Below are 14083 nucleotides of genomic sequence, written 5' to 3'. Positions count from 1 at the left end.
TTTTTTTTTTCCTACTCGCTTTTGTATTCGGCTGACGAGGCGGATAGCCATGTCGTGTATGCGCAGCGGCCGCTGGATTCTTAGCAAAGCTAGAGAGCTGGATGCGCGGTGGGTTGGAGGGTGGAACCGCAACTACAACGTGGCTGCTTAGCGTGCTTCTATCTCGGTCTAGACCAGCTTGCGTAAGGCTCTCTGGTTTCGGTGTTGGTGATGACATGGCTGCGGGTTTTTGGTAACATGAGCACTGTGGAGACATGGTTCCGTCCAGTCAGATATACCACATGGAGTAGTTGTGCAATAGACGAGGCCCTTGACGAAGAGATCGCAGGCTATATTGCGGACTTTATCACGTACCACTTCCCAACATGACATCAACAAGATGGAAAGTTTTGTTTAACCGTTCAATGCCTCGATATTCGTGGTTGGGAGTATTTACACTATGCATTAATAGCCGTACGCGACCGCCTGGGACGCTACGACCACCACCAGAAGGTACAAGGGAAGCGAGGTGAAACAGCATGCATCAAGTGGGTATATCCATCCAAACCCGAGCTGAGAGGCCGCTCAGCTCATGCTGCGAAGAACGCCGATGCAGATGCAGAAGGAAGCCGAGGAAAGAAAAAGGCCGAAGAAAGAACGAAAAGTGAGCATTGCCCTAAAAAAAAACCGGCTGCCGGTAAAACTAACAGGACGCAAGACGAAAGGGCTCGCCAGCCCTCATCCCATCATCATAAGCCTCGTGGTCCTCCTCGCAGGGTTTTTCCTACCACCAGGTCCAAGGAACGCACCGGTATTCTGGCGTCCAGCTTCCCACGCATGTCGTTCACAGTACACCTTGGCGCCAACCTCAAAGTAGTCCTCCTTGAGCACAACCCGACACTGCTGACACTTGAAGCACGCCGGGTGGAACTTCTGCCGCTGCTCCGTTTCCAGATACTGCCCCTCGATGCCCTTGTCGCAGCACTGGCACAGGCTCTTATTGAGAATGTGGTAGTGCCGCTCGCAGTATGGCTCGTTGCTGATGACGTAGAAATCTGCGGTCGCGAAGGGGGCCCGGCACGTCTTGCAGACGAAGCATTGCCGGTGGTAGCGCCCTGTAAGACGGCCGTCTGCTGCTTTGACCGACTTGCCGATTATGGGCTGTGTGCAGCCGCGGCAGGTGCCCTTGGAGCGGGGAGTAGTTGGATGGCGGGCAAGTGGTGGTTCGAGGGCTGTAGGCGGGGTTGTGGATGGTTCTTCGGAAGGCGTTGTAGTCGGTATGCTTGGCCCTCGAGGAGTCGAGGAGGATTTAGGGATCGGAAGTCGCTGCTGGGCGAAGAGTCCCCTTTGAATTGCTGGGTCCATGGGGGATTCCGGGCCTTCTGTGATGGAGCGCCTGCGGGGCGGTAACAGCGGCTCCGGAGCGGTTGGTCTGCTCATACTTGCCTGTGGTTCCTTCGCTGGCTTTACTCCATGAAACGCGAGGGATCGTGAAGCGGGATCCGGTAAACCGATTGCTGTTTGCTTTTTAGTAGACAGTGGCTCGTTCTTGTGGGCTAGTATGTTGTGGATGTCGGATTTTGAGGGTCTCCTTGATGACTCGGATGCTACAGAGGATGGAGGGCTGGACATTGCGCTTCCGATTCTCGAAGCGAATTCGGCGCTCGACCCGTCTGAAGATGCCGAGTCGGTCGGTGTGTGAAGAGAGTTGCCATCGATCTGGGTCTGGAGACGCTGGATCGGAGGAACTGGTGGCACATCTGCTGGGGGTTGAACGGCTTTATTCCCACTTCGGCTTGAGGACAGAGCACGGAGTTGGGTTGCGGAAGTTCCAAGCTGGCGTCCTCTTGTCTCCTCTTCTCCTGGTTTAAGCTCTGGTACGGTTTCAGGAAGAGGTCTCGAGAAGGACGCTTGTCTCTGACGTCTCTGTTGAAAAGTCGATTCTGACGGTCTTCTGGCAAGAGCAGACGGCGGTTCGTCCACGTCATCTTGGCTCTCCTTTCTCAGTGGGAACGTTCGAGAGCGGCTGTCAGATTTCAATGGCTCAGGGGACGCCCTTGCGCTTTCCTGCTGAAGCTTCTCCAAGAACTCGTCAATCTTCTCATCCGGCCTAACGGGGCGAGGCGGCGGCCCAGCGCGCAAACCAGTTGCGTCAGCTGCTCCTTCGACGGCCGTCGCAAGCACGGCGGGTTTTCCGATCGACTGTGCAGAAGGTCGTGGTTTCTCTGACCCAGATGTTGAAGGCCGCCCGGACGACCTCCGGCTACTGCTACTAGACTTCCGCGAAAGTCCACTGACGCCGCTACTTGCTGTCGCACTTCTTTTGTGCCCTGCCTTAGCCGGCCTGCTAGTCGACCTTTCCCTCTCGAAACGCCCATCGAACGGCCCTGGCGAGATTGTGTCCATTCTTCTCAAGACGCTGGCGCCTCCACTTATCCTTGGACTTTTGGGGGCATACATTGGGTCTGCCCCAACGTAATCGTGATCAAGGGTGGCCCTTCCAGGTAAACCTTCTGTCGGTGTATTGCTTCGGCTACGGGTTGTGGGGAAAGCGGGGAAAGCACAGTCCTGGCTTAGTGGTAGGTCGGGAGAGGGTGGGCTGTACGGTCGTATCGCAGGGGCTGTCGTGCTTCGAAGAAGCTTCGGTTTCGGCGTTCTGCGGGCATTGTTGAAGGAAGGGGAAGGTGTTCGGGCACCGCTCGCGCTGAGCGGCGTAAGCTGGTCTGGTGGCGGTAGGAATGCCTTGTCTGTTCTTGTTCAGTACTCGTGCTGCGCGTGGAACTCTAGCGGAAGGACCTACTGGCAGCCGAGGGGTCAATCCGCGGGAGCGGTACCATCCTTCCTGGTCGTAAGAGTCCCGACGGTTTCGGCCGCTTCCCTGCCGCTACTGTGGCTGCCGCACCCGATGCTTGTGAGTGCATGTCCTTGGGCAGCTCTGTTTTATGGTAAGCTCCGAGTTGGGACTGTACGAGTGAGGATCTTGGTATACCTGCTGCTGGCGGGGACGAGACGGCGCAGATGTGATCCGCCATCTTGGATATTTCGATTTCCGCGCTGCAACTAGAGCACTTGATGGAAGGAAGGAAACTCGGGGGTCTCGTGGTGTCGGCCATGATTGCTGTAAGTGACTCCTAGTCCTCAAGGGTTCCCGGCACCCTGCCCCCAGTCTCTTCCAAAGTTTAACAGCTCCACAGGGAACACTCGGTCTTTTGAATCCTTTTCATATATCGTTTTCGTGACGGTGATAGTGTTAGGAGGATGGGTTCTCTACCAGTACGAGTTGGCAGTGCGACAGATGGTACAATGCCACCTTCTGGAGAAAGCAAGCGAGGTATGATGAGAAAGCGTAGCCGCTGTGTACATGAAACTAGGACGAGAAGCGGTGTATGGCTGGCACGCGAAATGATGCAGCAGCTAAAACCCCTGTATCGAGCGCCAAGGCAGCGATAGGTAAGTATGCTCCAAATTGAATGAAAACGGGGGTGAGATCACACGAGCTCAGGTTGCGCGAACGGTAACCAGAAGAAGGTGTCTCCAAGACCTCCTTACGATGATATCGCTTCTCAGGGACCGCAAAAGACCGAGAGCCACACTCAGATGCGGTCCCTGACTAGCGACGAGGGCGTTAATGGTGCAAGCAAAAGCAGGCGAGGCCGGCACTCGGCTTGCCTCGTTCTCCGACCCGATTTGTTCACAGTGATTTAGCATTGACGCCGAATGGGGTTGACTTGCTCGAGCTCGGTGGACTCCGCGGCTAGCGTTGCAGAGGCCAGCAAATGGATGAAGCGCATCCTGAGAACACAAGACATCTCGGCCGGCAAAGATGCAACACATTCGTTTCAGAGTAAGGCTGCCTGAACAGCAGACCGAAGTGATCCGGTGAGCATTCAGGCGCGCTGTCCGACAGTAGAGCGACAGACACTCCTCTTTACTGTCACAAATCCTTCGGATGGCTTGGCAGGAGGTTGGAATTGCTCCATCCTGATACGCTAACTAGCCGAGATTGAACAGACTACTAGTGCCGAATCACAACTGCCGCTTGGGACAATCACATGACATTAAGAAGAACATCTCTCCAAGACACTGGAGAAGCCTTTTGTGAGTTATTGATGAGAATTCTGACAAGAGAAGTGATCAGAGTCGTGCTGGAAACGGTCTGTTCTCCTTGCTCAATGCTTCGTTGCCATCGTGTTTAGAAGGTGCTTATTGCTGGAGCATCACAATATCTAAATTCTCAGCCGTGGCAGAAAGGTGAGGAGCAAGGCTAGACAGGTCGTCCTGTGAACACGAGGAACTGTATATGGCAAAAGATATAGTTTTACATTCAGAGCCTTCGCTGTCCATGCACACGAAGGAGTTGACATCAGTAAGACTTCCGTATGCGAAGCATCCTGATATCGACTGTGCCCTATTTCTAGACTAGCAGGTGGCTCCTGGAGGTAGATTTCTGAAACACAGCTTTATAGAAGCGGGATCAACTGCTTCCCTCTTGTTTCATCCTTCTATCGTTACTTTAGCCTTGACCCTAATAACTCCAAATATAAAACCTAATCATACCCGAGCACCTAGTTCAGACCATCTTGAATGCGACTCGATAAAGTGCCATAGATTCGAAAGCCGCATGCTCAGCTGCAAGGCAGGGTCGCGGCTTGGAAAGAGATATCCGAGCAGGGCTTAACGCCGAGCTGTCTGACCCGTCAGCAGTGTGGTAGCAGTAGCAACGTAAGTAACACTGAATACGAGTCACAGGGAGATGGAGCGCCGGGTAAGGAGCGTCACAACCATCAAAGCAGTACATATTACAACAGAATATACATGCACTCGATCTCCTAGGATGGGACATCGATGGAAGAAGCGCTACTGATGTTGGCGATAAGAGGAGATGAGATAAAAGGCACAGCCTGTCATCCGTATCTGTCAACTCATAGAGCCTTTTATTCTAGTCATCTACACATGCCTAGATAGGAGCCCAGTCAAGAGCATCAATCGGGGAGGGTTTGCATACCAGTGAGTTCTCCATTCATTACGCTGGAAGTACTTTGTTTGTGATGGAAGTGAACCACTCTAAGATTCTCAACATCATCGCCCCGATCTCATGATAGAGGAGCCTGTTGATAATCGCTCGAACCTGGGAATTAACTGCCAGCGACACGGCAGCCATTGACATCCGCGAGCTTGACTTGCGGGAAGGGGGTGACTGATACTACAGGACTGCAAATCGCAATGACGCGGTCAACATGACCTCTAGCTCTTTGATGCGTGTACCCCAGATGACTACGGCAAAGGGTGCCGCCTATGGTAAGACTCTGTGGCTTGGTATTTCGCAAGAACACCGGTTGAACGGCCCCATGATCGAACGGTGCCGCCCAACGCGCTACGGCATCAACATCAACAGCTAAACTATGGCGGGCCGCAGATAATGAGGGCTGAACAACCACTCGAGCATTAGCGATTTTGACAGGGAGAGCACGGCCATCTTCTGACGAGCTACTGTCGCATCCCGGTTGACAGCGGGAAGATCAGAACGAAGCCTTTGTCCGGACCCCTCGAAGGACAATACCCTGCTGAACGTGGACGCGTCGATCACAACCATAGTGGGGACCGGTCTCGATGATTATGCCACTTTGGATGACACGGGCATTGATGCACGTGGAAGAGCACAGGACAGGGATTTTGTATGAATAGTTAATTACCGAGATACCCAAGACTCTAGCTCGCCTAGATATGTAGTTCTCTTACCCTGGAGAGTTCAGCCCTTAGGCCGTGCATCATCAGGCCATTGGGCTATCCAATCCACAATGATATCTCCAATAATTTCGAGAATGCGGCCTTGGCAAATAACAACCACCAGCAGTGCTATGACCGTTGGCAGATCGAAGCAACCTCAGCCAGACAGGGCTGAACAACCTCGACAGGGAGGGGCACGGGTTGTTGTGGTTGTGACCTGCAAGATCCGCGGGCGTCGGACACAATCTTGGTTCGCCAACCTCCGCACGCCAGCGATCATGTGGAGATCACCAACGTTCCTGCAACGATCAAAGAAAAACGGGAGAACGACTCTGCTTTCTTCCCAATTCAGGCCGTTTACAGCTTTAGCGTCACAGCCAAGCGAGCCTTTAGTGTTCTCATCCAAACTGAAACGCCGGACTCCACGATCTCAGGCGGAGCGGCATCAACGGCGCTCACTGATCGACGGGGGCGGTTGTTGCGGATGCTGCAATCGTTGGCCCCATGGAATTCGGCGTTCTGGCATCCTGTGAGCTCCTCTGGCTTGCGCGGGCTTACTTGGCTTGCAGAAGTAATATTTGGCTGAGCTGGCCAGCAAGAACAAGCCCGATCATGCCACCTTGAAAAGCGCCGTTGAATAGTACCGGCACTAACGGCCAACGGTCAACGACCGCAGAGAATCATCAGGTCATGGACTGGCACCTCAGCGAATACAGAGAACGCCAAGGCAGGAGTCTGTGTCAAATCATAAGGCACAGTGTCCACCCCAGATGAAAGATTCGTTGGAGTCGTCCTCCGCTCGATTGCTTATTTTCAAGGCCCTCCCTATGGCTAACCAATGCTTGTGTTTCTAAACAGCCAGACGACGCAAGATGACGGTACGAACACTCTAGTGGCGTTCCATGGATCATGAATAGTCAAGCATATTATCCTAAAGGCTTTCTGCAGCTCGCCGTAACTCTTGTGTATCCGTTTGAGCGACATGTTATGCGCCGATTCCCCTTGGGGGGATCCGTACGCTGAAGCCGTTTTACAGCCCAGGGAGTGTAAAATGGAAGAGAAGAGTTTAAGAAGCTCTGAGGGTTCAGTGAAGCGCTGGAAGTCAATCTTCAAAGGCGGCATATGGCGGTCATCATCAATAAGAACGATGCGGTCGTGCGCGGCGACGCCTTCCGCGCAACCCCCGCATCCAGTACTCGAGGAAACATTGTCGAAGATAGGAAAATCTCGCCGCAATGCAGAAAAAATCGAGAATGTTGGCCAACATCAGGCCTCCCAGACAGCTGTTTCGAGGAAACCATCTGCTCGTTCTCGTCGAAAGCGTGAGATCAACATAAGAGGCCCGTCGATGGAAGCAGGCTTCGGTACCTACCAAGCAACATTATCGTCCAGCCTCCCCTCCGGTACCTCAATGGATCCCTCAGTCTCGAACTATCAAGATTCTCGCCGCAGCACTGCGTCGAGATGGTCCAACTCATGTGCGTATCCGTTCACTCATAGATGTGGTGTGCGTCTAACAAGCCGGCAGCCTCGAGTCGCAGTGGTCGTTTCTCTTCTGACAAAAGTTGCCATGCCAGCTCCCGAACTTCGGTTGAGTCTGTTATCGACGAGGCACGTACGTTTCGGCGAAAACTTTCTAAGTCACGCGTCTCAAGGCCCACTACTAAGAACGAAGAGGTAGGCATTGTTCATCAAGGCCAGCAGCTCAATTTTTGACCGCTTTCAGGTCGGCACGTTACCCAAGGCTGAACAGGCTGAAATAAGATCTCGAGTGTTGGTGAAGGAGAGGTATGAAATTTCTCCATTATGGAATAGCGTGCACTAAACATATCATAGGGCGCCAATTGCGGATAGAATCGCCGGTCTGTCGGCCTCTGCAGCAGTGGGAAGTCTGACATCAATATCAGAGCCAATAGCAACTCCACTCGATGAGTGGATGAACTCCGATACGTCTCGGACGCTCTTCTCTGGGCAGGCATCGTCAGACTGGGATGTACTGTCTGCCGTCGATGGAGGTGCCGAGCAGCCTCCAGATAGCATCCCGGACGGATATTTTGGAAGTTCTCCTTCACGTAGCGCTGGCTTGACGCAATTTCAGCGCTTCATTCGGCGTATGGAAGGGGCGGGTTCCGCTACCATCTTCGATCGCCTCAAGGAGGTGTGGACGGAGCCACTGGACGAAGCCGCGCGCGCGGAGATGGAGCTCGAGAAACATCTGTGGGTGCTTACCGCCCTGCAGCTGCAGTCGGTCAATGAAGCCACTCTACCCTCACAAGCTGCGTTCAGCCAGCTGCTTCGGTTTCCACCTCTGGAGGGCAAAAGGAATATTCTGCAGCTGTATGGCAATCTTGGTAAGCGCTACATGAAGCATGCCGCTTCCATTAGCCAGAGAGTGCACTAACACTTAACCTCTCCAGCCGAAGTATACCTCCTCTCCGCCATTCACCCCCACGAAAGCGTCAACTACCTCACCAACAGTCTCGCCTCCTCACCCACCACACCACTCCCTCATAACGTCTCCACGCTGTCTTCTTCCATCGCCTCCAACCCCACCCTTCCCTACGCCAGCAGCACAATCGACCACATCCGCACAACCTCCCTCCCCGCTCTGGTCTCCTCGTCTTCCATCCCTCTCCTTCTGAAAGAATGTCACCGCGTCCTCGCCCCCGGTGGCATCCTCGAGCTTCGCCTCATCGAAGCAGCGCCTAAGCGCGCAACCACCGGTCCAGCTATGAAGAAATGGCTAGAAGAGCGTTTGATACCGGGAATCGAGTCGTCTTTCCGCTCCACCCGACCGAGTCTGCTGGTCCCGAAATTCGTCAAGGAGGCGGGATTTAGTTTACTGGTGCCGCCTGGGCAGTGGAATAATCTGACGCAGGTGCTGAAGTTTCCTGCGGCGCCCAGGGCGGGCGAGGAAGATGTAGATGCGGAGTTAGCTGCACTAGTCGGGAGGGCGTTATGGAAGGATGTGTGGGGCACCTTTGTCGAGGGGAATGGTGGGTGGTGGTGGGAGCTGGAAGATGTGATCACAGAGTGCAGGGAGTTTGGGACGGTATGGGAGTGCGGGAGTTTGTTTGCTTTTAAGGAGTGATGTGTTGGAGCGATGGTCATGATACCCCGTTGTTGATGTTCCGGCGCTTGGTTCTATTAGGAATTGGCTGCGCCGATCTGGTGGTTGGTGGACAGGTGTAGTGGCCATGCGGGCAGCGGGATAATGATGGAGTTGTGAAATTGCTGGAGGTCGATATCATGGCTTGAGAGAGATTGGAGATGGGTATATGTGGTTACGAAAGATACCATTACGGGCATGCAATAAAGCAAAAGGCGCCGTTCCAAGATTCGCCTAGGTTACGATTATTGTCAGGAAGTGCAAACTGTTTATGGTTTATTCCATGGCCTCTACCAAGCGGGTCGACCAACTAGGCAGCAATTATGCAGAAACGTCGAGAGCCTATAAGGTTATTGTAGTAATTCACGCGACAGACTTGACGAACTGAGACAGAACGATCATCTCGAGAAACTCTTTCCTTGAATGTTTCAGAACAGAAGACGCTGTCCACCCGGGGTGTCAGATATCTTCTACGGAAAGTGTTTCTCCGCTGAGCCCGCGCAGCGGGCGTCGTTCTCGTACTCTGACGAAATAGTAAAGATTAGTAACCCGAAACGGTGAGGAGGGAGCACAAACGAACTCAATTTCCAACCCCACTCATCTCAGCCAATCCTCCTAACAACAAACCCATACCACACCCTCACACCCACCCACTTCCTTCCCCTCTTCCCAACCACCCCACTCTCCACCATCTCCTCGCTCACACTCCTCTCCCTCACCTCCCCCACAAGCTCCAGCCCCGCAGCCCTGGCCCCTTGAACAGTCTCCTCAACCCCATACACCCAGCTCGTGCCCCTCACCTTCGTCCCGTCCTCTGCCACAAACCCAGCCTGACTCATCCCTCCCATCTGCGGATGCATATTCGTGACCAGCGCCATTCCGCCTGGGAGTAGCAGCGCTCTGATAGCATTGAAGAAAGTGGACAGGGGGATGTGCTCGAGAACGAGCGTTGAGATGACTGCATGAGCCTGTTGCGGCAACGCGGATCCGGAGGCTGGGGACAGGAGGTCGTACTGGGCGAACTCCGCCGTCACGTTAATAGCTGCCGTGGTGGGCGGTAGCTCCGCGAACTTCCTCCTCGCGACCTCCAACATTCCCCCCGACGCATCAACACCTGTTACCCTGACCGCGGTAGCCCCAGCCAGATAGTCGTATGCAGCGAGCTTGAGCGTGTTGCGGCCCGTCCCGCAGCCTAGGTCCGTGATCCTGAGCTCCCGCTGGCCTTGCAGCTGCGGCGTCACGAGATTGAGAAACTCGGGGAGCAGGGAAGAGAGCTCTAGATCATCGACGGCTTGCAGGATATTACCGTCCGAGTCGTACACGCTGGCCCAGGCGTCGTAGGCGTCTACCGTTGGAACGTACTTGACTGGCTTGGGATGACCCGAGGACCCGGACGGGGCAGTGGCCGGGGGTTCGCCAGACATGAGGGTCGGGATTGAGGGTGCTTTGGGTGTCCTTGCAAGGGTTGGTGTGGTCACTTCGGTCGGAGGAGGAGGAAAGGCTCCGCTTGGTTGGCCGGTCACGGGTTGGTCGGATGATGTGGTTGAGAACGAATCGGCTACTGTGGAGGAGTAACCGGTGTCTGAGAGATGGTCTTGTGATGGCGGTGAGAGGTCTATGAGGGATGTGTCGAAGGTTGCGTTGAGAGAAGTAGGTTGTGTCATATCGAGAGATTGATCTTTTGAAAAGCTTAAGGCCTGAATCGAAGGGGAAAAGAAGTCACGAGGTTTTGCCGAAAAGCCGAAGCTCGAATGCGGAAACAGAAAGTGAAAAACTGTGGTAAAAACAACAAAAACGAGAGAATACCTAGCTTATATGTGCTGCTTCCCGAGTCGCTTTGCACCTGCAAAATGTCATGCAAAAAGCCGTTTTTCGACAATGACTCACCTATGCCGCCGGCAAGCGCCACACCCAAGCAGAACCTAGCAACATGAGGAGAACACGAAAAGTGGTACCAAATGAGATGTGATATACAGCGATGCAGAGATCCGGTGCTACTGATACAGAATGCTACGACCCGACCCAAATGGGACCTTACCCGCCTGAGTCCTGTTGGCCGAGGCTTTAGAGCGGATGTTGGTACGCCAAAACTCCGCATGTGCCTCTATACAGCCTCTACGATTCTCTTGAGAAGTATCGCTCCAATATCTGCTCCCGATGCTTGACTAGGCCGTTGCTCTTCCTCACTGCATCGCATAATCTCCGCTCCCTCCAACCGTCGCCTAGCTCTTCGTCGAGCAGCAAATGCGTGTATGCGAAAACAGCAGCATCGAATAACCCGGGACCATCTGCACCAAAGAACCACTCGTTGTTCCTCAGTAGCGTGTCTAGAGCTTCAAATGCTTCCTCCGCTTCTCGGTAAAGCGTCTCGGCATCGATGACCGCTGCTTGTTTGAGCAACTCCGCAGCGGCTGCGTTATGAAGCTCATGAGCTTGAGCATGGCGGACGAGCGGGTTACTAGTCGTTGGGTTGATGTAGAGAGGTAGCGCCAGAGAGGAGAAGTTAGGAGTTAGGTAGAACGTGTAGAGCTGGTACCCGAGCGATTAGCCGCAAAGATAAGCGCGAAAGGGACCTCGGGAACACCCACCCATGCTCTACGTATTCGGTGATCGAGAAGGGAAATGTAAGCCTCGTAGCGGAGATCAGAGGATTCTGGAGTTGCGCTGGAGCTATGTGAGAGAACCCATCTCTGCAGCTTCCCTGATAGGACCGGCGGAGGCGACGGCAACTCCACATAGCCTTCGGATGGAAGGAGGAAAGGCAGTGCGCCGCTGGGTGAGGCATGATTGTTCGATGACACGGTGCGGTGTTCTATGTCACAGAATCTGAGGTAGGCCTTGACGAAGACGATGCGTTAGCTATGATGCTGCGTGTTCGATCTGATCTTCGAATGGTACTGACCTGCCATTTCAAGCAGCTTGGATTGAAAGAAGGCGAGCCAGCTATCTCTCCCTCTGGAGTCGTGAAGACGTACAAGGCATGCTGATGCCATGGCCGCTGCGCGCGCAATGGCAGCTCGTTTGCTGGGTAGGTGACGAGAGGGAACTTGTTGAAGAGCCGCTTCAAGGGTGCGGGTATGGTGAAGAGGCCGACAACATTTGGACGTGCTGTAGTAGGCTCTCGTTTGCCATCCTCCTTCTCACTGCGACTGGCGTCATCGTCTGGCATTGTTGTCTTCCATGGCTGTTCACCTCTGCTTGGAGCTCGGGAACTTTTGCTCGGCAAAGTTTCCTGGCCGTGAGGACCGCTAAGTCAGCCACAAGCCAATGGACTGCCGGGCCTGTTCATCGACCTCTCAACTCACCACTATATATTCCAGCCAGCTAAGATGCCCATCAAATGCGGCGTGCCTTTCACCTGATTGTTAAATGCTTAATATCTTTAGTTTTCATGCGTAAGCAACCGGGGAGCATCAATGCTCCATGGTCTTAGACACTCGGCGAGGATATGATGGGTACCCCTTGAGCTACGCAACTTTGGTCTTTCCGATACAATGAGGGAACATTTTTCTATGCTTTCCTTACCGCCCTCCTCTCCATCCATAGTGTGCCACAAGACGGTCCTGCTCTTTCGTTTCATCCTCTCTCCAATCAGTGGTCAAGCTAATGCCAAGCTTCGTCATGCATGGCGTTGCATGCTTCAGCTATTGGGGGCAGTGCAAGGCTGTCACAACGGTGTGTTCACCCGTTGACGTTTTCTCTATTAACAACGTTCCACTCTCCTCTTCTGCAAACCGCACTTCCGATTTGTGCTGCCGAAGCTTCAAGTTCACCATCTGGGAGGCCCACCATTCCTTACGGTTGAGCGCACTTCGGCTGTCTCATCCGCATGTCTCGATCGCTTCCAAAACATCATTCCAAGCTTCGTCTACGGCGCACACACAAGACCCCAGCTTTCGCCTGGACAAGCCGGGCGAAGCAGCATGGGCATTGCGGACAATTTGCTCACCTTACCTAATCGATAACGGTCCTTTCAATTCTACTATATAGTCTTAGCCCTGGCACGGCGTAGAAACTACAAGGTCGTTATGGGCGAAAGAGCCATGCACCATGTGTGGCCCATTTCCAGCACTCCGACCTTACACTTTTTCAACCCTGTCTCGGACCCTAATGATCGAACACATCGTGGACTTAAATTTCCTCAGAGCCTTTCATGGAAGTTCATTGCCGTCATCGGGGAAACTATAATTGATAAATCCGGTGCCCGAGTGTGGGCTAAGATCGATCTGGACGAACAATGCTGGTCCTCCGTCAAGAGCCTCTTGAGTATGCGGGTAAGACGCTATGCATCTGGACTTTTGGCTCTGGCGGGTACAGAAAATGGCCCGCTTTCAGCAAAAAGTATGACTACCAAGGACAATCGAGTCGTGGAATATGCAGCAAATCTCATCCGAGAACATACAGCCGAAATCGTTCGCTACTTCTATCTCAACGCCGCAACAGCTCCGAAAGCCACCCGTTCGATGGCCGCACTACTTCATGATCTCGCGAATCTAGTTACCGCCGAACTCGACCTAGCTACCGCCGAACTCAATCAAGCAAGAACCATAAGTACGAAGACAGGGGCAAACCGCATTCAAGCACACAGCTCACAACGTTCCATTCCACCCTCCGAGGCAGCCCAACCTAGTAATTACCGAGACGATTATTTCGAAGACTGGCTGTCCAATGACGGAGACGACAACCTCGACGAGGCGGAGCGCTCGGTGGACGGGGCCGCTCTGCATAAGTTCCTCGTTCTTGGTAAACCGATTCAAGACTTAGCGACCGCGGTACGGCGACTCCTTTACTGCGATGACAACGCCGGAATGGATTGGGTCAGACATACGGTAGAAGGTGAACTCGTACGACGACCGGGTGAGTGGTCCCACCAGGAAAGCGAGGATCCTAGGGAAGTTCAGCTTTGGCAAGACGTTGCCTTCCAAGTGAGATGGGATTTACTTGGGTTTCTGAGGTCTCAGTTCGGTCACTGCGTGCCTCGACTTGGGTCCTTGATTGTTCTAACCGGCTCGGCATTGTACGCTCAAGCGACAACGTGCTCTGATTATCTTCAGACCGTTTGGCCTCAAAGTGGTGCATTCTTCCTGTCCACGCTACAAGCTGCGGTAGAGTCTAGCCCAGTGAAGGGTAGTCAGACGGAAACACGCCATGCCAAAGGTGAGAGCTGATACAGCACCCTTTGTGTGTCGCGCGCTCTGTAGTCAGTGTATCATGGCGTGGGTTTAAACCAACAGGAAATTCTACCGTCACTGGAAGATTGTTTTCTCG

At 53.6% G+C, this 14083-nt stretch overlaps 4 protein-coding genes across 4 annotated transcripts; 1 reads left to right on the top strand and 3 right to left on the bottom strand.

The window, feature by feature from the left end:
• Window positions 1–717: 717 nt before the first annotated feature.
• Window positions 718–1419, bottom strand: W97_09200 (uncharacterized protein; the record flags this gene model as incomplete). Its single annotated transcript, XM_007787062.1, has 1 exon — window positions 718–1419. One exon carries the CDS (start codon window positions 1417–1419, stop codon window positions 718–720), a length of 702 nt encoding a protein of 233 aa, XP_007785252.1.
• A 5857-nt stretch (window positions 1420–7276) lies between these two features.
• On the top strand, window positions 7277–8797 carry W97_09199 (uncharacterized protein; the record flags this gene model as incomplete). Its single annotated transcript, XM_007787061.1, has 4 exons — window positions 7277–7321; window positions 7388–7494; window positions 7543–8057; window positions 8124–8797. The coding sequence occupies 4 exons, from the start codon at window positions 7277–7279 to the stop codon at window positions 8795–8797; spliced, it is 1341 nt and encodes a 446-aa protein (XP_007785251.1).
• Window positions 8798–9417: 620 nt separating this feature from the next.
• Window positions 9418–10479, bottom strand: W97_09198 (uncharacterized protein; the record flags this gene model as incomplete). The annotated part of the gene is made up of 1 exon (XM_007787060.1): window positions 9418–10479. The coding sequence occupies one exon, from the start codon at window positions 10477–10479 to the stop codon at window positions 9418–9420; it is 1062 nt and encodes a 353-aa protein (XP_007785250.1).
• Window positions 10480–10930: 451 nt separating this feature from the next.
• W97_09197 (uncharacterized protein) lies at window positions 10931–11984 on the bottom strand (the record flags this gene model as incomplete). Its single annotated transcript, XM_007787059.1, has 3 exons — window positions 10931–11344; window positions 11404–11652; window positions 11718–11984. 3 exons carry the CDS (start codon window positions 11982–11984, stop codon window positions 10931–10933), a joined length of 930 nt encoding a protein of 309 aa, XP_007785249.1.
• Window positions 11985–14083: the final 2099 nt, after the last annotated feature.

This window comes from Coniosporium apollinis, assembly GCF_000281105.1.
Source record: "Coniosporium apollinis CBS 100218 chromosome Unknown supercont1.89, whole genome shotgun sequence".
In the NCBI taxonomy this organism is placed as follows: domain Eukaryota; kingdom Fungi; phylum Ascomycota; class Dothideomycetes; genus Coniosporium; species Coniosporium apollinis.
The sequence above is the reverse complement of the archived record's forward strand: the minus strand, read 5'-3'. Positions and strand labels throughout refer to the sequence as shown.